Source organism: Pantherophis guttatus, chromosome 4, assembly GCF_059756535.1.
Source record: "Pantherophis guttatus breed Tessera chromosome 4, ASM5975653v1, whole genome shotgun sequence".
NCBI classification, from domain to species: Eukaryota; Metazoa; Chordata; class Lepidosauria; order Squamata; family Colubridae; genus Pantherophis; species Pantherophis guttatus.
Genome location: NC_142066.1, coordinates 62,616,238 through 62,640,736, shown reverse-complemented (window position 1 = coordinate 62,640,736; position 24,499 = coordinate 62,616,238). Strand labels below are relative to the sequence as shown.

General features: G+C 36.1%; 1 protein-coding gene across 4 annotated transcripts in view; it reads left to right on the top strand.

The window, feature by feature from the left end:
• YTHDC1 (YTH N6-methyladenosine RNA binding protein C1) overlaps positions 1-24,499 on the top strand; it is a 35,869-nt gene that overhangs the window by 4,174 nt on the left and 7,196 nt on the right. The window contains exons 2-15 of one of the 4 annotated variants that reach the window (XM_034416280.3): positions 10,144-10,245; positions 11,003-11,334; positions 11,627-12,029; positions 14,060-14,149; positions 14,620-14,673; positions 15,667-15,761; positions 16,841-16,949; positions 17,418-17,535; positions 19,237-19,321; positions 20,774-20,940; positions 23,147-23,229; positions 23,901-23,937; positions 24,017-24,056; positions 24,143-24,205. In XM_034416280.3, the coding sequence (XP_034272171.1) occupies positions 10,144-10,245; positions 11,003-11,334; positions 11,627-12,029; positions 14,060-14,149; positions 14,620-14,673; positions 15,667-15,761; positions 16,841-16,949; positions 17,418-17,535; positions 19,237-19,321; positions 20,774-20,940; positions 23,147-23,229; positions 23,901-23,937; positions 24,017-24,056; positions 24,143-24,205 (1,778 nt within the window). The remainder of the gene's footprint in view (positions 1-10,143; positions 10,246-11,002; positions 11,335-11,626; positions 12,030-14,059; positions 14,150-14,619; positions 14,674-15,666; positions 15,762-16,840; positions 16,950-17,417; positions 17,536-19,236; positions 19,322-20,773; positions 20,941-23,146; positions 23,230-23,900; positions 23,938-24,016; positions 24,057-24,142; positions 24,206-24,499) is intronic. The other 3 variants (XM_034416281.3, XM_034416282.3, XM_087892313.1) reach the window with 3 other exon arrangements.

The window sequence follows — 24,499 nt, the reverse complement described above, 5'->3', positions numbered from 1 at the left end:
TAAAAACCCATTTATTTCAACTAGCTGGGCTGGCTTGAGTCAAATTTTAAACGGATTTTAAATTGGAATGTTTTAATTACGGCCAAAATTATTTAATTATTTTAAACAGATTTTAGATTTTGTATGTTTTGTATGTATGTCTTGTTTTTACTTTGGCTGTTCACCGCCCTGAGTCCTACATTGGAGAAGGGCGGTATAGAAATTTAAACAAATAAATAAAATAAATAAATAAAGATGCAGACTTTAACACTGCTTGAAGAAAGTGTCTTCTAAAAACTGGCAGTATGTTTGGGAGTTGATTTTGAGTCCATCTTCAACCCAAAAAGGTCCAACTAGCTCATCTTTCATAATATAAGCCCATACCAGTACCCCACCTCCACCTTGCTGGCATCTGAGTCGAAGTGGAGCTCTGTGCCCGTTACTGATCCAGCCACGGGCCCATCCATCTGGTCCCATCTCATCAGTGCATAAAAGCTTTGAAAAATCTGTCTTCAGATATTTGTTGGCCCAGTCTTGCCATGTCAAAACTTATGTGTCTTATTCAGTGGTGGTTGGATTTTAGCCTTCCTCACCTTGGCCATGTCTCTGAGCACTGAACACCTTGTAATTCTGGGCATTCCAGGTAGGTTGCAGTTCTGGAATATGACAGTACTGGTGGATAATGAATAAGAAGTTTGATTCTTCTCAAATCTTTGGCAATTAATGTGCATCTCTTTTTCTAAATATATTTCTTGAGGCTCTTTTGACTATTTGCAACAAAACGTTTGATGGTTCTGTGATCATGCCCCAATATCTTAGCAATTTCAAGAGTGCTGCATCTCTCTGAAAGCCTTCTTACAATTTTTGACTTTTCAGAGTCAGTTAAATCTCTTTTTTAGCCCATTTTGCCTGAGGAAAAGAAACTGCCTAATAATTATGCACACTTTGATATAGGGTGTTGATCTCCTTAGGCCACACTCTCTCTCATTACACAAATACACATCACCTGATATGCTTATATCCAATAAGCATGCAAGTTTATACAGCTTGGAGGTGGAAAATATGCATACAAAGGATGATATAGTCAAAATACTCACTTGCCTAATAATTGTGCACATACTGTAGTGCCTTATGTGGTATACAGGTAGTTCTCCACGTACTACCACACTGGAATTCAAAATTTCTGTTGTTAAGTGAGACATTTGCTAGGTTAGTTTTGCCCCATTTTACGACCTTTCTTGCCACAGTTGGTAAGTGACTCAATGCAGTTGATAAGTTAGTAACACGATTGTTAAGTGAATCTGATTTCTCCATTAATTTTGCTTGTCAGAAAGTCACAAAGGATGATCACGTGATCCTGGGATACAGCATCGGTCATAAATGTGAACTACTTTCTAATCATGTGAATTTTGATCACATGATTATGTGGATGCTACAAAGGTTGTAACTGAAAAATGGTCATAAGTCACTTTTTTTTAGTGCCGTTGTAACTTTGAATGGCCACTAAATGAACTGTTGTAAGTCGAAGACTACCTGTATTTGTTTTTGCTTTAAAACCTTAAAAACTGCTAACACTCTTAGTAGCTTCCATACAGTCTTTGCACTCCTGTTACCTTTTCAGTAACTATCCTAATTAGTTCTCTCCAGGATCAAGGATAAATGAAAAAAGATCATTGCAAGATATTCAAAGACCTTACCTTAACCACTTGTTAAGGTATTTTGTTACCTTAACTTCTAATTATTTTTTTATTTATTTAATCTAATTTTTATACCGCCCTTTTCCCGAAGGACTCAGGGTGGTGCACAACCAAGAAATAAAACAAACACATATATAAAATTAAAAGCAATTTTAAAACATATTAAATAATTTGGCCCCAATATCATTAAAAAACTAAAACAACCCATTAAAATTAATATTTAGGCCAGCCCAGCTTGTTGGAACAATAACATCTTGAGGGCACGGCAAAAGGTGCATAGGTCAGAGATCATCCGTATCTCCGGGAGCAATATATTCCAGAAGGCGGGTGCCCCGACAGAAGGCTCTCCCCCTGGGGGTCGCCAGTCAACATTGTTTGACCGATGGCACCCTGAGAAGTCCCTTTCTGTGGGAGCGTACTGGCCGGGGCGAGGCTATCGGTAACAGAAGGCGATCTCATAAGTACCCAGGTCCTAAGCCATGGAGCACTCTAAAGATGGTAACCAACACCTTGAATCGCACCCAGAAGACCACCAGAAGCCAGTGCAACTTGCGCAGGAGAGGTATTACATGGGAGCGCCATGTCACTCCCATAATCACTCGTGCGGCCGCATTCTGGAGCAGTTGGAGCCTCCAGGCGCTCTTCAAGGGGAGTCCCATGTAGAGAGCATTACAGTATTCCAGACGGGAAGTAATGAGGGCATGAGTGACCGTGCGCAAGGAGTCCCGATCCAGAAAGGGAAGCAACTGGTGAATCAGGCGAACCTGATATAAAGCCCCCCTGGCCGCAGCCGTCATGTGATCTTCTAGAGACAGCCATGCATCAAGGAGGACACCCAAGTTGCGAGCCCTCTCTAAGGGGCCCAAAATCTCACCCCTAATAGTCAGCGATAGAACCAGCTGGCTATAACGGGACGCCAGAAACCACAGCCACTCGGTCTTGGAGGGGTTGAGTCTGAGCCTGTTTCTCCCCATCCAGATCCGCACGGCCTCCAGGCACTGGGACATCATGTCAAGGGCATTATTGGGGTGGGTCTGGGGTAGAGATGTACAGCTGAGTATCATCAGCGTACTGATGGAACTTCACCCCAAAACCACGGATGATCTCACCCAGTGGCTTCACATAAATGTTAAACAGGAGGGGCGAGGGGACCGACCCTTGTGGCACCCCACAAACAAGGTGCCTCGAGGTTGACCTCTGCCCCCTGCCAACACAGACTGCGTGCGGTCAGAGAGGAAGGAGGAGAACCACTGCAACACGGTGCCCCCCCACTCTTAACCCTTCCAACCGGCACAGCATAATATCATGGTCGACAGTATCAAAAGCCGCTGAGAGGTCTAATAGGACCAGGACAGAGGAACAACCCCTGTCCCAAACCCTCCAGAGATCATCAAACAATGTGACCAATGCCGTTTCCGTGCTGTACCCAGGCCTGAAACCCGACTGGTACGGATCTAGATAGACAGCTTCATCCAGGTACTGGGGAAGTTGTCGCGCCACCACACTCAACAACCTTCGCCACAAAGCGAATGTTGGAGACTGGACGATAGTTAGTTAATACAGCCGGGGCCAGGGAAGGCTTCTTGAGGAGCGGCCTCACCACCGCCTCTTTCAAGGCAATACTAATGATGGGAGGCTCTCTTTGATGAATCATAACTTTACTTTTGAGATAGGTAGTAGTTAGCTTTTCCGCATCATAAGAGCTTGAAAACTTCTGAATCCAATCAGTAAAATAAAGATGGTAGTGATGTCACCAGCATAACCTGGCTGTTACCTAATAAGGGAGAATAAAATTTACTTTTAGTTAGAGCTAAAACTATATAATTTAAATATTAAAAGGGAGAATACAATCTTGGTTCACATCTTTCTATATAGAGATTTCAACAGATAATGGGCTTTTTCTGGCTTACCTAGGATGGGAACATTTTCATGTAGCTTTTTAACTGAGTGTAACTATCTTGGCTCAATGCAGGAGTGTGTCAGTTACTACCAGAACATATTGCTAAGTATAAAATCAAGGTATAAAATAGAAATTTTAAAACTCTGTTATTTATCTTCCAGAACTTTTTCTCATTGAAATCAATCCAAAAGTCCCCTCTCCACCCCAAAAAAAGGTTTATATATTTTATTTACAGTGACCAAAAGTATTTAGACAATAAAGGCTGGATTAGCCCTGTTCTCTCTTTTCTTTCCTGTTCTCTTCCTGAGACTCATACAATGTATCTCCAATTCTTAGGAATGTACAGAAGACTTATGTTTATATCACTAAGGCATGTAAAGATAGATGCCAGAACTGAGGTCTGCAATCTGTATTCTTTTTCATAGAAAAGGGGAAATTGGATCATACAGGAAGCTTCCCACTTTTAAATTGTCAGTTCAGTTTGGGAATGTGAGAGAGAACTACTGTGATACTGGCAAGTGAGGAGCAGGTCACCTTAGATTACTTTGAGCTGCAATGGTGGGAAATAAAGATTTATTTATTATTTTATTTATTTTTTATTTTATTGAATTTCTATACCGCCCTACTCCCGAAGGACTCAGGGCAGTGAACAGCCATGAAATAAAACACATACATATACAAAATTTAAAATCGAATAAAATGAATTAAATAAATTTGGCTGAATTGATACCCATGATTTAAAATACCCATATTTTAAAATACAGTAAAAATTTAAAATTTACACTTAAAAGGGAGAAGATTTAGGCGAGGCCTAAATCTTCTTGTGGGAAGAGCCACAAAATAACTCACCACAAATTTCTTCCTTGTGTTTATTACTTTACCAACTCTGTAAGAATTCCTTGCTCTATAAAAACTACAATAATCTAGAAGCCACTATCTTTTTTAAAATTAGTCAAATTACATAATTTCAGATAAATGGCATCCATTTTCTTTCTTTTGATTAAGCTTTGTACATATGGGTAGTCTTTGACTTACAACTGAGCGCAAAATTTCCATTGCTAAGCAAGGCAGTTAAGTGAGTTTGCCCCATTTTTTATCTTTTTTGCCACAGTTGTTAAGCAAATCACTGCAGTTGTTTTCCATGCAGTCATTAAGCAAATTTGACTTCCCCCAATAAATTGGTTGGGTACAAGTGAAGATCATATGACTCTGGGATATTGTAACCATCATAAATAATTCCAGTTGCAAGCATCCAAGTTTTGATCATGTGACCATTGGGATGCTGTAATGGTTGTAAGTGAAAAGTGTTCATAAGTCACTTTTTTCAGTGCCATTATAACTTCAAACTATCAATGAATAGTTGTAAGTCAAGACTGCCTGTACTTTTAAAATAAAAAATTTGCCATAGAGTGAATAATTTTTAGGTTTGTTTATTTTAGTAAGTTAGCCTTGAATGCATGCACCCATGATCAAACCAGGGTTGTAATATGAAATGGAAGAGTTTGTTTTTATTTTGTGCCTGATCAGGTACAATTTTATAGGATTGCCTGGCAGTGTCCATTTACCATGTTTGGATTTTGTCTCTTAAATTAAAATGTTATGCAACACTAGACCCGTCTTGGAAATTAAATAGGTTTGAGTTAAATTCCCCACTTTTGTAGATCATTTCATTCTGGTGTTAGTTGTGTTTTTCTCTATGCAGATCATTTTTTGTTAACTGTATGATTTTCTCTTGATTTCTCCATTAACTAATTGTTAATGGAGAGTTTTCAATATTACCATAACTATAGAAAAGTATTAAAGGATGAAACTAATTTTTAAAAAATCATATAAAAATCATATAAAACTATGGCGTAAGTAATGCTGGATCCCCATTCCTCCATATTATATGCTCCAGTAATATCATGTCCATCAAAAAGTTAAAGTGTTTATCATTTGTATTGAACACTGACTTGCAAATAAATTCCATGATCTTTACAATTGTGAGGAAACAGGCAGGAGCACCATTAGAGAAAACAATTTTTTAAAAATATGGGAATAAAGAACCATTACTACTTCCTAATATGGTATTAAGATACGGTGGGAGCATCAGAATCACCTTATATTAACTTATATAAGGTTTGCTTTAATCTATCCCAGGCATTGAATAGCACATCAGTTTGACCTATTGCCTTCTTAGCAGAAGAAAAAATACTAACAATCTAGTGTATGTACCTGTCTGTATTGCAGGTAGAAGTGAATCACATGTACACAAGAAACCTGCAGACTATTTGAAATTCTAATGCCTCCTCAGTTATCACCTAGTCTTCAGCGAGGGAAGACAGAATTAAAACCTTGCAATACAATTATCACCAATAATGAAATCTTCAAACAAAATAATATATAATTCAGGAAAAAAATTCGTCAGCTCTCTTTGCCTAGACAAATTTATAATGGGCTATCACAGAGAGTTGTATGCTCAAAAGCCTTCTTTGTTAAGTTACCAAGAATTGATAAACAAGGTAAAGATTTCCCCTGTGCAGTCATGCCCAACTCAAGGAAGCGGTTTCTTAGCCGAGGGAGAATGTGTAGTCCAAAGACATTTCCATGGATATATGGCCAGCATGACTACCCACTGAGGTGCACGGAATACTGTTACCTTCCAAACAAAGTGGTATCTATCTATTAGTATTCGCATGCTTTTGAACTGCTATATGGGCAGGAGCTGGGGCAAGTAGCACAAACTCATCCCCATGATGTGGTGCTAGGGTCTCGAACTCAGGCTGTCAGCTTTCCAGCTGACAAGCTCAACATCTTTAACCACTTTATCAATTAGATATTAACTATACAGCCTATTGCAAAAAAGAGTTTATCAGCTAAATTCCATCCTACACTTAAACATGGTGGATGGCCAATCTTTTCTCCAAATGATTTAAATTCTAGATATATTCTCAATCTTCCTTCTTTAAAAGTTATTAAATTATTTACTAAATGCCAGCATTTTTTTTAAAATTTCCTGGAATACTGCTGACTATAAAACTAGAAAGAATGATACTTATCTTTCTAGTGGATCTTCTGTCTCTACTGCCTCTACCATTTGTAGGACATTAATTTTATGAATTGTAGATTAACGGGTTATGGTAATAATCACATCTTTTGTATTTGAATGTATGTGCTGGCAGGGGGAGTTTGGTATTAGTAGGTAAAAGTCAATAGAAGCTTCTATTTGTAATACTTTTTAAATAGAAAGTGATTCATCAAAATAAAAATCATTATAGTAAACCTCCAAATCTTGTCAGTGATCAAATTAAGGTAAAGGATTTATTCAGTAAAATCCAGGTTATTCAAGTTTCAGATTTAATTTCTATGCAGCCTCTAGTTTTGTAATCTGTGCCAGATTTAGCAGAAGCAATAATGATGTTCATTGGAGATCATATTCTGTTTGCATCTTTGAGTGATTGCTGATTACTGATATTCCTAATCACAAGTAACATTAGCATTAGAAGAACAAGACAGGATGATAAGCATGCCAAAACTCAACAAATTAATCCTCTTCAACAAACCATGCTTAGATTTTTTTCAATGCTTTTTTAAGCTCAACACAGGAGGATACATGAGGGTGCACAGAGTACATCCAGAGCTTAACAAGCCATCCCAAACAACACTGTAGTAGTAATCTTCATTTTATACAGTCTTAACAGCTTCAGCAAGATTTGCATATGAGGCATATCTTTAATATTATCTACCTGCAAAATAAAGTACAGGTAGTCCTTGACTTATAACAGTTCGCTTACAATGACACTGAAAAAAGTGACTTATGACCATTTTTCACACTTATGACCATTGCAGCATCCCCATGGTCATCTGATTTACATTCGGCTGCTTGGTAACTGGTTCATATTTATGACAGTTGCAATGTTCCAGGGTCATATGATCACCTTTTGTGACCTGACAAGTAAAGTCAATGGGGAAGCCAGATTCACTTAACAAGCCTGTTATTAATTTAACAACTCCAGTGATTCACTTAACTGTGGCAAGGAAAGTCATAAAATGGGGCAAAACTCACTTAGCAACATAAATTTTTGACTCAATTGTGGTCATAAGTTGATGAATAGCTGTATAGCATAAGATGTTAGTTAGTCTATGTGATGAACTGATAGTTCTCTAAATAGTTCTTTTAAAAAAAAACTAGCAGTAGTAACTTACCAGACATGTGTACAGCTGGAAGCATTCTTTTTTATTGGGCCATGTACCTCAATTTTCTTTTCCTTTCAACAATCTCTCACATCACCTCATCCAGTCAAACCAATAGCAGCAGAGATATGACTGCTCTCTGCTTTTCTACCAGCTAGAGTGGACAGAGCTTGAAAACAACCCAGTCACAAGCCACAAAATAGCAGCTTAGTTGCAATCCTCAGAACAGTCAGAGCGTTCAATATGATTGTGTTTGAAACAACTAGGTTTTGCTTCACTTCAAAACAAAAATTATTTCACATTTTTTGTATATAATAATAGTAGGATTATAGCTATTAGATGCCTCTAAATTACCTAAAAGATAATGGAGTTTTTTCCTAAACTAAGGACCACCCTTTATTTTTGACTGATGCACCTCAAATCAGAAAGGGTTGAGAAAAACATTAATTTATATTTTCATTTATTTAAATAATCATATTGATTACTTATCTTAACTTCCCCCTACAATTTTATGTTCTGAGTGGGCATAGATTATGGGTTTTGTTTTGTTTAAGCATTCAAGTCAATCACAACTACTTGGACAAGTCCCTGTAATTGTCTTTGCAAAATTTGGTACTGGTTTGCTATAAATAATTGTCAGCTATCAGTATAGAAACTTATTAAATCAGTTCAGCAATGGAAATGGCAGAATTTTCATACTTTTAAAAAATTGTTTCTTGCAAATCATTTTCTTTAACCACTAAACGAGATACTGAACTAAGTCATAATTTGTTTTAATTGGTTTATTAAGTAAACTCCAGTGACTAAAACCTCACATTAATGTCCAAGGGTGCTTTTTTCAAGAGGCAACTGGACTTCCTTGTTTTTCTTTGAAGATGTTTCACTTCACATCCAAGAAGCTTCTTCAGCTCTGACTGTATGATGGGGAATGGAAGGATTTATACTCCTTGCAGGCAGCTAGTCATTTGCATTATTTTAGAGCCTTCTTGAAACTGTTGAAAGGACTGTCTATAGAGATTCTCAGTCATCCAGGTCATGGTTGTTCCAAAGGTGCTTTTTCCAGAGGCAACTGAACTTTGTTTTTCTTTGAAGATGTTCTATTTCTGAAGCTCTGACTGGATGGTGCTGAATCTTGTCCTAATGGGTTGGTTCAGGACAAGATTCAGAAGTTCACCTGCATTTAAAAGATGAAGGCCACTTTTTTGAAGACAGCAAAGTCCACATTTTGTACAGAGAAGACTGCTGGTTTGAAACAGGGATCAAAGAAGCCATCTACGTCAAAATTGAACAGCCCTCTCTCAACAGAGGGCGAGGGATATAACATCATTCATCTCTAGTCTACAACACAGTCCTTTCAACAATTCCAGAAAAGGCCTCCACACCAATTTGCCCTACTCAAGTGACTCTGAAGACACAGATAAACCTCCAGGTGTCCTTAATGACTCGCTAAAAGGATGCAAATGGCCAGCTGTCTGCAAGGAGTATAAATCCTTCCATTTCCTATCATCCAGTCAGAGCTAAAGAAGCCTCTTGGATGAGAAGCAAAATGTCTTCAAAGAAAAACAGAGGTCTCAGTTCTCAAGAGGTCTAAGTTGCCTCTTGAGAAAAAAAAACCCACCTTTGGGACAATCATGACTTGGATGATTGAGAATCTCCATAGACATTTAGCTACCTCACATTAATCTTTAAATTAGTTTTCAAGTCACTACATTTGGGTTCATGTTACATGGTAAGTCAATGTCAAACAAGCTATAGTATAGCTTAGAATAGTAAACTCTAGTCAAGTGCCCCAAATACGATCATGTGGGTGGGGTAGCTGTCAGAACTTTGAAATAGGAGAGCCTGTCAGAACTTTGAACAGTTGCTAAGCAACAGTAATTAAGCAAAGACTATCTGTAGCATAATACAAAGAAGCAATTGATATTAATGATGAGCAGACTAGGAATTTCTCTATAGAATAGATAAAATTATTTAATAATTATTCTTTGAGTAAGTATTAATCAAATACCATATAACCTTGTGGCAAAAGGAGCTTGAATTCCTGTTCTAGGCATAGCAGGAATTTATTCACTGCCACACTTGACAAGTAGATATTGCCAGTAAGATCAACAAGGACAGAGAAATACACCACCCCTGGAAGGATACTGACACAAAGTTTTATGCAATTATTTATTTTCTTGCTTATATTACAGTATATTACCTCTTATTTGTTCAACATATTTATTTAAAGAAAACTTAGTACTCAGTTTCCACTTTGATTCTAGGCAACCATGAATAGAATAGATAAGGAATGGTACTAATAGTCTGCAATATTGGCTTGCAGTACCTTTTCATTCAGTTTTTTTTAAAAAAATACTGTATCATTTCTAAATAATATTTGTTATGTCTTCATAGATGGTGAATTGAATGTTCTTGATGATATCTTGACTGATGCACCAGATCATGATGATGAATTGTATAATCCTGATAGTGAACAAGATAAAAATGAAAAAAAAGGTATACTACTTTACAACTTGGTTGTATTTCCAGAGAGCTGGGTAAATAATTTTTGGAGCTGAATTAGATATGATACCTACTAGATAATTTATCGCCTTGCAAGTGGCCTCTTGGCAAGTTTGAAAACTGTTCTCAGTATGCAGGAATTTTTATTTTTCTTGCCAAATGCTCTTATTTTTTTCCCTTCATTTAGTAAAAGTAATTTGTGTAGCAAATTCCCTGTGAAATATTTCTCTCCCCATCACTCCTGGCTTTTCAAACATTGCTTAATCTACAGTATTTAGCGTATGTTATCAATCCTCCAATCCTCTTTCTTCATACCTTTAACAGATATGAAATGGTTATTCAAACTTGTGCAAAATAGTACATAAAATAAACTAATACTATTTCTTTTAAGTAATTACTGTTGTTTTGTAAACAAATATTACTAATAATTTGAAATCTTTGAAGGCAGATAAATAGGAAATGTTCCCCTGATATGAAATGGAAACAAGAAACAAAATTTTATTTCAGATATTTCCTATATTTTTCATCTTTATCCAATAATTTTCACATTCATACCTTAGTTCCCCAAGCTTTAATCCTAGGATTTTTCATCATCTGGCTAAAAGTTGATAGTTGCAGAATTACTGATATTAAAAATTTAGATTAAATGTCTCTTTATGCTTTGACCTATGCTAAATAAGAAAATGTTTTTGAAAATGTTTGCAACACGTTTTTTAGCATTTAAGTAATTAATAACTTTTATTTTTTTAAGGATCCAAAAGGAAAAGTGAGCGGATGGAAGTAGCTGAAATTAAAAAACAAAAACCATCTGTACATTCCTCAAGGCAGATCTTACCCAAACCTCCAAGCTCTTCTGTTAGCAACAACAAAAGAATTGTCAGCACAAAAGGAAAGCCAGCATTAGAATACAAGAGTGAGGATTATCGGAGATCTGACAGAAGTAAGCGTCCAGAAAGTGATAGAAAGATACGTATGTCAAGTAGCACCTCCAGAGATCCGTATAAGGGACAGCCTGAAAAGGCATGTATGAGGAAAAGGGAAGTTGACAGAAGAGCTAAGTCCTCTACCCCAGATGCGTCTGCAGTAAGTAATGGGTTGTAAATCTGTCTGTACTTAAATAGATAGGATCTTTTCTGCAATAGTGTGTTGCTTTTTATTATTAATTTCAGCATTTCACTTTCTTGCTTAGTTTTAAGCAGTACCAGTATTTGGCTTTTAATTTTTAATCTGTTCTCTCCTAGATTTAAAGAGAAATTTATTTTTTAACCTGAATGAATAATACATTGCAGTTACATTAAATGAGTGTTTAAAGCAAGCATTTAGAACTCTCTCTCAAAATAATTGGTCTTGATTGCTGATTTTTTTCTATAAACAGAGACTAAGGCATGATGTGGAGAGACAACCAAGTAGGTCAAGCCATTCTTCAAAAGAAGAAGTAAATTCTGAGGAATATGGTTCAGATCATGAAACAGGTAGTAGTGGTTCCTCTGATGCAGGAAATACTGAAAATGAAGAAGAAGAGGAGGAAGAGGAAGGAATGGAGGAGGAAGAGGAAGAGGAGGAAGAAGAGGAGGAAGAAGAGGAAGATGATGATGGAGAGGAAGAAGAGGAAGCAGAAGAAGATGGAGATGATGAGGAAGAAGAGTATGATCAAGATGAAAGAGATCAGAAGGAGGGAAATGATTATGATACGCGAAGTGAAGCTAGTGACTCTGATTCTGAATCTGCATCTTTTACTGATGCGTCAGTCAGAACTGGTTCAGGTTCAGATATATCAGGTTAGAAATGCTATTATCTCTTTCTGTCCTATATCAATATTCCAACAATTTGAGCTAAAAATACTAGGTTTATTTTAAATAGTGGGGACAGAAAAACATGGATAACACAATGGCAGACTTCAGTAGTTTCCATCATAGAGTTGATCTACAGGCCAGAAGAATTGAAGTATAAAACATAAGGTTGTGCTAGTGCAATTATTTATTTTGTTCCTAATTCTAACTTTTTAAAAATTTCTATTAGCAAGGAAAATTCTTCAAATTAGAACGTAGTCCATATTTTGAATACTGTAACAAAGTGAGCTAAGACTTAAATCTATATTTTCCATCAGTAAACAAATTAGTAAAGGTTTCAGTGAGAATAAAGATAAAGCAAATAGTTCCAAGATAACATGGGGGTAGGTCTGTGTGGTCTTGGAACATTTTGTCGAGGCCATCAGAACTACTTCCAATTTGGAGGATTTACTTCCATAAGCCACTGGATTGTAAATTTTGGAGAAAAAAATAACATGGTGTCAAGGAGAACGGGGCATTAAATATTTTCCTGAACATCTAATCCTGAATCAATTAGATTTGTTCAGTCTATTGGCATACATGTAATAGTTAATGATCACTAATTCAGCAAATTATGTTTGAAGTTATTATGGTGCTGAACAATAATATAATGATCCCCAAAGGTCCCAGCTGCACTGGCAACCTGCAAACCTCTGCAACCCAGTAACAGCTATCTCTGGTTGTGCTCATACCATACTTTGCTGGCCATCCATGAACCCTGCCCCGCCCAGCAGCAATAATGTGCTTATCCACTAACTTGCTTGCAAGTCATCTGGAACTTGCAATTTTGTATCAGATTTCCCCGCAGATTTTGTGTCTTGGAAGCTGGCAGGAAGTTACAAGGAGGTCCTTGTTTAATGACCTGTGATCCTCACTTAATGATAGCAATGGGGACTACCAGGATTCCTGTTACAAAACAATGCAGTCAAATAACATTGCACTTTACCACTGCATTGTTAGCAATGGAACTTAAACCTACATTTTCTACCAGTAAACAGACTACTAAAGGTTTCTGTGAGAATAAAGATAAAGCAAATAGCAAAGATCTGGCTGTTTTAAAATTGTTAGTCATTTGTAAAGCAAATAAATTTTTGAAATAGTTATAATCATTAAGGGAGCACTACTAGATATTTAGTTTTGTACATGCATTTACCCCTTCCTATTTTATATAAACAATGTGATTGGAATAATCATACATGATAATTTTTCAGGGTTTAGTCTTAACTAGTTTATTTGTTTCCATTTCTATACCGCCCTTCTCCAAACAGGACTCAGGGCGGTGAACAGCCAAAGTAAAAAACAGAACGTACAAAATTTAAAAACAGTTTAAAATAATTAAATATTTTGGCCGTAAATTAAATAGTTGAGTGCAGTTTGAATATATCAATATTTAATTTTGCTTTGGAGAGAAAAAATCTAAACATTTACAGTGGAAAAGTTACATAGACATCTGCCATACCCTCTTTTGTTCTGAGTATTAAATATTTCTGATGAAGAATCTGCAGCAATGATAAAGGACTTTCCTATGTGATTCTGTTATTCAGGTATTACCAATGGGGCTTTTAGTCATGCAAATGAGGCAACTACAGTAAATTAGTATGTATAGATTGGGACCTAATTTAGGTTTGTAACTATGTTTATAAATAAGAATATACTTAAATGCATTACATTTATGACTGAAACATTGTTGATATTCCAAATGGAGGTTAATGCTCTTTTTTAAAAAACTTTGAGCAGCATCCCTCACAGACACTCTAGAAGTTTCCCTGAGCTTCAAATATATCTTTGACAGACAATGTTTCTGTTCAGACCAAGTTGTCTAAACTTCTGATACTTTGAGAACTATTGTCACAGTTCTCTGAATTCTGACCCAATATAGTCAATTATACACTAAATATTCAAATTATATATTTTTTAGAAATATTAATTTTTCGTTTGAACCTTTAAAGTACTGCTATTGCTTATTTTGATGATCTTAGATGAGAAAAAGAAGGCCAGGAAAAGAGCTAGAGGCATCTCTCCAATTGTTTTTGATAGAAGTGGAAGCTCTGCATCAGAGTCATATGCAGGTATTTTGCGATTGCTTATCTTCATTGATATGATCTGTAGCAAACTCTTTAAATGCATCTGTAAAAGTAAACTGTAGGCCATAATAGGCTTGGGACACATAGCTGAAATGGTATAGTTAGTTTTCTGGCATGTTCTGTGTGAATAATTTGATAAAGTGGGCTTTCTTATGTTAATTCTATTATGTTGCTTAAATGGAAATTTCACTTTTTTAAACTTGGAAGATGATGATTCATTGACTAGTTTTCTCTATAGAAAACTGGTCTAACAAATGAAACCTAAAAATGGACAACAACAAAAAAAATCAAATTCAAATCCTCGTGCACATTGAGAAGCATTCTTTTTGTGTGTGGGGGTGCCTATAGGAGGAATAATTTGTCATGAATGAAAATAGTATGTGAAAAGATTGTAGAATTTGTATCGTATCTCTATTAAGGCTCAATCTGAACAAATGTACTTTGGCTAAATACAGGTTCAGAAAAGAAGCATGAGAAATTATCATCTTCCGTTCGTGCTGTCCAAAAAGGTATAATTTAAATTTGAACTTTTTAATGCATGCATCTATTGCAAGCTATCGTTTTGACTTTGTTAATTATATAGCAAATAAAATAATGTTCTGATGTATAGTAAAATGCATACTAGTGAATAATTCAAATTATTTGCATGAGGTTTTTAATGGAAAAAACAATATTTCGTCACTGAATTAGCAGGCTAATAAGCAATCTAATCAATCCTTTTACAGACAAATTTCACAAAAAGATTTTTCTGATTAAGGCTATATGTTGGCTATTACAAATAAAAATATCGGAACATTATTAATGTTGCATTGGCTTCTACCTTGAATAGCTTATTTTGATTTTAAAGTTTAGCACTGCATGGTATTGAAATCTGAATTTGGTGGGATTGAGCCATTCACTCATTTGAAGAGCACAGATTGTCTGTTTGAGCTATAGAGCTTCCTTTTATTAAGAAGAAATTCATGGGATTAAACTGCATATGCCCTACTAGAGGCCAATTTTGCCATTGCAACAGCTAGACTTTGTATTCCAGATCCTATAAATATAGGGAGACCTCAAGTTACAACCACATTTGAGCCAAAAATTTTCATTGCTAAACAAGACAGTTGTTAAATGAGTTTTTGCCCCTTTTTCTACCTTTCTTGTCACAGTTATTAAGGGAATCGCTGCAGTTGTTCAATTACTAAGAGTTTTTAATTGAACCTGGCTTTCCCATTGATTTTGCTTGTCAGAAAGTCATGAAAGGTGATCACATGATCCCAGGACATTGCAACCATCATAAACAGATGCCAGTGGTAAGCATCCAAATTTTGATCAGGTGACATGGATATGCTACAATGGTCATAAGTATCAAAAATGGCCATAAGTCACATTTGTCAGTACTATTGTAATTTTAAACAGTCAGTAAACAAATGGTTGTAAATTGAGGACTACCTATATTTAAGTTTCCTTGGCAAGTTAAGTTTACCAATACGGTTATCTGTTTTGTTTTTTCCTTCTAGACCAAACTAGCAAACTTAAATATATTCTCCAAGATGCACGATTTTTTCTTATAAAAAGTAACAACCATGAAAATGTCTCTCTTGCCAAAGCTAAGGTATGTTGAATTTCTGTGAAGTCAATTACATATGCAAAATATGGAATCGGATTAATTGCTTTTCTTTTTAATTATTTTATTTAGTTTTTTATTAAATATAATTACTAAAACATAAATACAAAATAAAATATATATTTATTTGTGAATAATTTAATTATTTCTTTTTGGTTCATTGCCTCATCTAAAATGGGGGTTATATTTTTCCCCAGTCACATGTTTCAAATTACTATATTCAACCACCAGAAGTCATGGTAATTTCACTGGAATGGGTGAATTTCCGGTGGTAATTTCACCGGAATGGGTAATAACAAAAGTTTTGTTAATTTTTGTCGTGTCCCTATCCCCCCATATTTTGTAGATTTTGTGCAAAATTAATGCTTTAAGCCTCTGAGTGTCATAATGCACATGTATAAGACCTTAAATTTTACAAATGTACTGCTGAAAAGTCACAATTTTGATCTTAGAGTTCAAATCTTAAAAACACATGTGTTTCCTTGAGTGCCAAAGAGATTTGTAGAAACGTGCATGTGTTACAGGCAAACTATTAGAAATAATGAACTAGTGTCTCATCTGTTGTATTTTTTCCTCCTTATTTTTGCATTGTATAGAACAGCTGCTCCCAACCTTTATAGCACTGGCTTCACGGAAGACAATTTTTCCATGGATTGGTGGCGGGAGGGGAATTGTTTCGGTTACCCGTGCTTACCCGCCAATCATTTCCAGCTTTGCAGCCCTGATCTTAACAATACATAGACTTGTGCCATTTCATGGTCCAGGAGTTGGGAATCTCTGGTATAGAAAGAAAGAGGAATATCACATGTTAGTTTAAAATGAATTTAAATTTAGTGAATGTTATCTGTAGATTACGGAGAATGTGAATATTTCTGATTTTTTCCCAAATTTTGTTTTGCATGCTTTTTTTAATGACTCAGATAGATATCTGTCTTGGATCTGTTCTCTGGATCTGGAAATTGCAGGGATAAAAACTGAGGCCTTTTTCAATATATTCCAAAATCTTACTGAACTTGAACATATCAGATAGCTTTTGGTTTGTAAATTATTTGCTCATTTCTCCATAGGGTGTTTGGTCAACCCTTCCAGTAAATGAGAAAAAGCTCAATGCTGCCTTCAGATCAGCAAGAAGCGTGATCTTGATATTTTCTGTAAGAGAGAGTGGAAAATTCCAAGGTAAGTGCAGGTAGTCCTCGACTTACAAACAGAATTGACTCCCAAATTTCTATTGTTAAGCAACAAGTTATTAAAGTGAGCTTTATGACTTTTCTTGCCACTGTTGCTAAGTGAATCACTACAATTGTTAAATTAGTAAGACAGTTGTTAAATGAATCTCTCTTCCCTGTTGACTTTGCTTGTCAGAAGGTCATGAAAGGTGATCTCATGACCTCAGGACATTGCAACCATCATAAATATGAGCCACTTGCCAAGAGTCCAAATTTTGATCATGTGGCCATGGGATGCTACAACTGTCGTAAGTGTGAAAAATTGTGATAAGTCACTTTTTTCAGTGCTGTTGTAATTTCCAGCAGTCACTAAATGAATGGTTATGAGTTGAGGGCTACTTGTAAAAGGAATACTTGCAGTCATAAATCAAAAATTATTTGCATAAGTGGCCTCATCGCACTTTTTTAATTCTTACAGGATTTGCAAAGCTTGCTTCTGAATCTCACCATGGAGGGTCTCCCATACATTGGGTGCTACCTGCAGGAATGAATGCAAAAATGCTGGGAGGAGTATTTAAGATAGATTGGATATGCAGGTAAAATGGGTGGAAATTAGAAAATAAAAGTGTGGTTGATAGGCTATTTCTTATAGAACAGATGTATAATGTTTACGTGGCAAGTTATATCTGCATGCCAGAGCCCCCATCCAAATTCGACTTGTCTTAAACCAAAAAAACAAAACCCAGTAATATCAGCTCTAGTTAGTACTTTGATGAGAGACCACCAGGATGTCTCAAGGCTATAGTAGACCTGGATTTTTTATGGCCCGCAGGCCACATCCAGCCCATGAGCTGTCCTTGTCCAACTCATGGCCTTGGCGGGGGCAGCGGCAATATCAAGATTGAGGTGGTATCAAGAGTCCTCCACAACAGTCCAAGTTTCTTATGTGGCCCTTTGGAAAAATTAATTGCTTACCCCTGGGCTAAAGGAACAAATGGGAAGATGAGAAACATCTTGGAAGATAGCAATGTGAATCATATCCGTATTGATACCAAGAAAACAATATGGATATGTTCATGTAGGTGTCGAGAGTCATCTCACTTGACTTAGAATGTAGTATTAAAAGGTAAAATTAGTTCAATGGCCTGGACATCCATATTTTGATGCATCAGAATCAGGGATTCTCATATCTCATTTTTCTTTCTCCGGTATAATTTTTCTGCTGTGTTTTTTGTCTTAAGATATTTACAGATTCTGAATTACTGCCTTTTTGTCTTATAATTCTTATAGTCTTGGGTGTCTTCTGTTGATGATGGATGGCTTCCTTTCCTTGGATTTTGAAATCACATTAAGTGTAAAATGGGAAAAGAAATCAAAAGCTGGTTTTCTTCTCCAGTGGGAAGTTGTGCTAGAAATGTGACTCTGAGATTTTAAGAAATATTATTTAAAAAACTATTGTGTGTTTTATCCCTTTCAGTTTAGTAAGGATTAGAATCCCTTCTATTTTGTTCCAAAGCCTGGAAGCACAACCAGATTTTTTCACTAGAAATATAAATGAAAATAGTGCAACCTAATTGAATCAGATTTCAAAAATGGTGTAGAGGATTTTATTAATAATGATAAATAAGTTTGCCAAAGATAAGCTTGGAATTTGATTCTAAAAAATAATGCCTCATAGATTTTTCCCAAACCAAGTAGAATGTTTAGTTCTCTGAAAATCAAACCCAATCCTATTTCAGATGATTAACCTCTCTGATTGATTATTATAGAGAAAATTCACTAATAGTCATCAACTTTATGACACATAGTCAATCAGTCTGATTGATTAGATTTAGAGAAGAACAAGACTGATCATTTCTTGGCTTCTACCATAGCATCCAATTTTGCTTTTCTGTTTCCGACACCTTTTTTCCTTCTTTTTCTGCCTTGCTTAACTTTGTAGGGTGGCAGATATGAGGAGCACTCGGTCAAAAAGTTTTCCATTATTATGTAATTCATATAGGGAAAATACATTTTTATCACTTTGCTTCCTTTGTTGCCAAAGCAAGGGTTTGGATGAAGGAATTTGTGAAAATTGGATAGGAAGAAAAAATAAAGGAAAGCTTAAATTATCTGCCTTAGAGTTTCTTAATCAGAAGTGAGGAGAGATTTTGGAAATTGTAATATTTGCTTTGTGAGGTGAACATTATGGGATAGCCTTTAAGGTCCATGTCATTCATTAGACCCATTGCTAGTTGGATTCTCGTATTTTTAAGTTACACTTCATTATATGAGAAAGTGTGTCATCATATTTTTAGGCGTGAATTGCCATTCACAGAATCTGCTCACCTGACGAATCCTTGGAATGAACATAAACCAGTAAAGATTGGACGTGATGGACAGGTTTGTCAACTGCCTTTGACTGCTCTTCAAAACATTAATCTCAGTATTTTAAAATATTATTAATAGGTTTTTTATGATATAGTTGTTCATCTTTGACAGCTAATTCTGCTAATCTCGTTTTATCTATATAATATTGTCTATATAATATTGTCACATTATGGTAAAAAGATTGCATTTCCAAATATTAAAGCATCTGGGGATGTACAGTAAGTTCCTTTAAAATAAAATATATCATTGTAAGCAGTTTTCTATAACAAGGTTGCAGGAAGCCAGAAGAATTGTCATTCAACTTTTTAATCAAAGCACTCATAATGAAGGAAAATGGTGATTGAATTGATGGAAGAAAGATGATAAAATACTGGTAAATATATCACAGTCACAGCATGTCATAGATTGGCATTCTCATTTTGCACAAGGACTTGTATGAAAATTGTCTACTTACTAAGCATGCATATTTAAATTGGGGTGTGCATTAAATTAAACATAGACAGGCAGACCGTGACTTATAAATGGGAACGGAATTTCCATCACTAAGTAATGCACTCATAAAGCGTGACCACACCAATTAGTGATATAAATCTCCATAGTTCCAATTGCCATCATTAACTGAATCATATAGTCATTAAGTGAGGCAACTTCCTGCCAACTTTCTTCAACTAAAGTCATTGGGAAAGCTGGCAGGAAGTTGCAAGTTTCAGGTTTGCAAACAGGTAAGTGGCAGCAGCTAGGTGAGAGAAAGGGCAAGGGGGTACTGGTGAAGGCTGATGTGTGTGTGAGGTACAGGTGGAGAGCATGTACAAGAGTATGTGAGAAGCACTATGCAGGTTGGAGAGTGTGCAAGAGGTTCCATATGGGCTAAGGAGGGAGTGTAGGTCAAGGAGAGTGCCTAGAGGTGTGTGAGAGGCTGGCATAGTGTAAGCATATAGGAGCTAAAGGAGGAAACTTTCCTGAGCAACTTACGACTTCTCTGCCAGCTTTCCCATTCACTTTCTGGAGAAGCTGGGCAAGAAGATTGTAAATAGCAGTCACGTGATTGCAGGGGGCTTGGTAACTGGGAATGTAAATGGTCACCAAGCACTCAGATTGCGATCATGTCTTCAAGGATGCTGGGATAGCCAAAACTCCCAAGGATCCCAAGGATTGACCATCATTTGTTCAGCACTGTCATGGCTTAGAATGGTTACTGACTGAGTGGTCATAGATCGGGGACTACCTGTAACTATACACCTCCCTTGATCCATCTCTTTTGTTAATTTCACTAAAATCAGTACATTTGCAATTTAAGTGGCTTAATGGATGTGTTACGTTAAGCTTTCACATGTTCCTTAAATTAGGCATTAGCATTCATAGAATGTATTCAGTTGGTCTTAAAATGAAACCTTATAATTAAACATTAATTCCTTTGTGTGGGTTCTGCTATGAACTTATAACATCACTATTTAATTGTTACAGGAAATTGAGCCTGAATGTGGAACCCAACTTTGTCTCCTATTCCCTCCTGATGAAAGAATTGACTTGTATCAAGTCATTCATAAAATGCGTCATAAGAGAAGAATGCACTCTCAGCCCCGGTCAAGAGGACGTCCCTCCCGTCGAGAGCCACTCCGAGATGTGGGAAGGTTAGAAACATTCTTTGGACTGATAATAGGCACATGTGTCAGAATAACGTGATGGAGGAATATGATTCATCAAAAAGCTTTCCCTGCAATCAAGAAGAGAGAAAATCCTCACATCAAGCTGCATGGACGGTTTTGTGGCTTCATTGAGGATTTCACATTGTCCCTCTCCCCCAGTTTGTCACTTTCAAGAGGAAAATGGGGACATTTTGCTTACACAGAGAAGTTTATGTCAATCTAGTTTTGACTAGATTTTTAGTCAATTGTAGGTAAGCCGATTTTTTTCAAGACCAGGTTAGGTGGAGAAAAATCAAGTCTGTGTGTTCCAAAATGTGTTAATATCTTGTAAAAGCCTTTTCTTTCAGGTATATCTCTGGATAAACCTTGTCAAATATGGGACTTTTATCAGGATCACTTATAATTTTGCAGAAGATGGTCGCCTCATTTTGAGGATAAAATATTTATAATATTTTGCTGTTCAAGAAGAGCGTGTTTGGGACTGTTTCAAATTGTATCACCGTGCTGTGGTTATGCCCATTGCCAAATATTCTCTTACATCTTGCTGTGCTTCTGGAAGCCGTAGGTTCTCTCCAAAGGAAGTAGCCCTTGGAGACCCGGCAACAAACCAAAAAGAATGGCTGTTGCTGTGTCAGTGTATACAACCTTTCCAGATGCTGGCAGCACCCGTGGACTTAAAAGTTGTTTTAGAGGATCGCCATGGTTATTGATCACTACTCTATGAACTTACCAACCTTTCCCAGAAAGAAGGGTATATCTTGTTACAGAATTGGAGGAGTCTTTGCAAAGGACTGATAATAATCCCTCCTATCCAACACGTTTCCCTGATCCCTGTGTAGCCACTTTGTTTTCTGATAAATCTAAAGCATTTCTGCTAAAGACTGTGGTTTGGGCTGAAACCTTTTTGGTTAGACTTTCCAGTTTGTGGAAATGTCCCGTGGTAGGTAAAGATATCCAACGATTCCCCATATCCTTGCTCTTAAAGGACATTGTAACCTGTAGGTAGGAGGAATCCTGGCAGCAACCCCCCTTTCTTTGGGCATAAAAGGACTGAGCACCAAGATGGCTTTTGAAGTTAAGCACTAAGAGATTTCCAGTGCAATAAAGTATTTACAAGTGAAGGTTTTGCAATGGACTGCAAACTATACATTATAACACCATCACACCTTCTCAAGCCTGCCAGGGCCTCCATTTATGTATGTGGCTTTCAGCTTAAAGTCAGTAGTTGGACTACTATATGAACTGTTACTATCATATATTATACCGGTCGTAAGTGCACACTCAAAACTACAAGAAAGCGGTATGTTTATTTTTTACACCAGCTATTTTCTAAACTCTTTTTTGCTGTACGTACAGTTGCTTTATTTTCTCAGAATGTGATACTTATTCTTAATAATGATTTAAATAATAAGTGGGGAGGTGGGAGGAATCATTTTGTGGTCTATTCATGTTTCCTTGTTATAGAAATTGTGAAGGTGCATTGGAAGGGAACACCAGGTAACTTGCTAATGAAGAGTGAAAAGCAAACTAGAGCAAGAAATCTGAAAGATCGTTAAAAAAACAATTTAAATTTCATTTTATTAAAATGTATAGCAGCCTAAAATAATGGGCTCTTGATTCCAAGATTATGATTTTGTTAAAATATTCATGCCTTAAATGTTTTTTTTCCTGTACAGTAACAAGTAATTGTGTCTATGCAGGATGGGATTTGCATGTTGGAAATTGATCAAGTTTTTTACAGACCAAGTAAGACAGTTAATCAGATCAAGTGTATAAAATGGTATTCAAAATTATGTAGCTTATGCTTTCAGGGTAAACTTCAATGTAGAAATTCTGTAAGCATCAAGTAGATTTCATGCTGCAATTTTTATGGACAAAAGAGAACACAGACCACAAAAAGTCAATGGGACTTTTAAAGAAATTCATATTCTGACTGGAATTATACTGGGTATGGTTGAATGAAATTCCCTGTTAAGAATCTAAAATTTTCACATCATATTCTAGTTAAGAATATACATTTTGTTGCTACCACAAATACAAATTCCTTGTAATGAATTCTGGGAAACTCAAATAGGGAATTACAGAAAACACACACAAAAAAGCTGTGAGCTGTTCCGGTGAGTCCTTCTAAAGATGTTGTGTTTACGTAAGTTGTTCCAAACAGTTCTTAATTATTGTCTAATTTATGTAGGCGTCGACCAGAGGATTATGATATTCATAACAGCAGAAAGAAACCAAGGATTGATTATCCCTCTGAGTTTCACCAAAGACCAGGTTAATATCTTACTGTTTAAATGTATATGCACAAATTTACAGATTTGTGTATTACAATAGTCATCATGGGAATGTTAATATTAAATAAATTATTTAAATTTAAGGTAATAAAGGCTCTGATTAAGATAACAGAAATATGAGAACATAACAATACATATAAGAGTAAGAGGACTTTCTTGGAATAACTATCACTAATAAGATTCTAAAAAAGTTATGCAATAACATGGCCTCTTTGGAACAAATAGAGGCATAATATGGAGGCATTCAAAAGAATGTACTACCTCTTGTCAATCTGTAAACCAAAAGTTAGACAAAGGAATCAAACTGCCTTGTATTCTGAGTAGTCCAAGCATTCATTTAATTTCACACAATGCCTTGGTGTGTGGTGGGGAGGGAACATATGGCTGAATAGATTCCAACAGTCCCAGGCAGTCTGCCTAAAGATACAAGATGGTATTAGTTGAGATTCAGCCTCCTGTAGGGCAATATTTTTACCTTTGCCATAAAGTTACATAGTTATTTTAAAATTGAAATTCATGGGCCAGTTGGGAACAGAAGAGTCACTCCTATGAGTAGCCAGGCAGTAGCATGCTTAAAGTAAATATGGTAATAGCTATTTATGTTGCCAAATATAATAAATGTGATACATAATGCTGCTTGATTTTAAACAGGGTATTTAAAAGACCCCAGATACCAGGATATAGACAGGTAAGAGATGTTTAACAATGTCATTTTCTAATTTAAGATATCTGAGTATTTGTGTCTAATTTAATCTTATTCTCAACAGACGATTTTCAGGAGTTCGGAGAGATGTCTTCTTAAATGGGGTAAGTTTATGATCTTTCATAGGCAGTAACCGAAGATGTTTTAATATTGCTTGATTTTGACTTTCTTGTATATGTGTTTTTTGTAGTCTTACAATGATTATGTGAGAGAATTTCATAACATGGGACCACCACCGCCTTGGCAAGGAATGGTTTGTAATTTTGTATTCTTTGACTTTAATACACCCATAGGGAATATTGCTAAACGCAGCTGTTCCTCTTATTTATATAGAACCCAGCATTTTGCTGTGATTTTAAAACTGACTTGAAGATTTTCGGTAAATCTTTATGGTGGTATATTCCTCATTTTAATTACTAATTTTAGTCAAATGAGTTAGACAAGTCTGACAAGTCAAGAAGTAGTACCTGTGAAAATCCTTGACATAGCAGTTTTCATCAATGAAATCAGTAGGATCCAAGTAGTAATTCTAAATTTCACATAATGT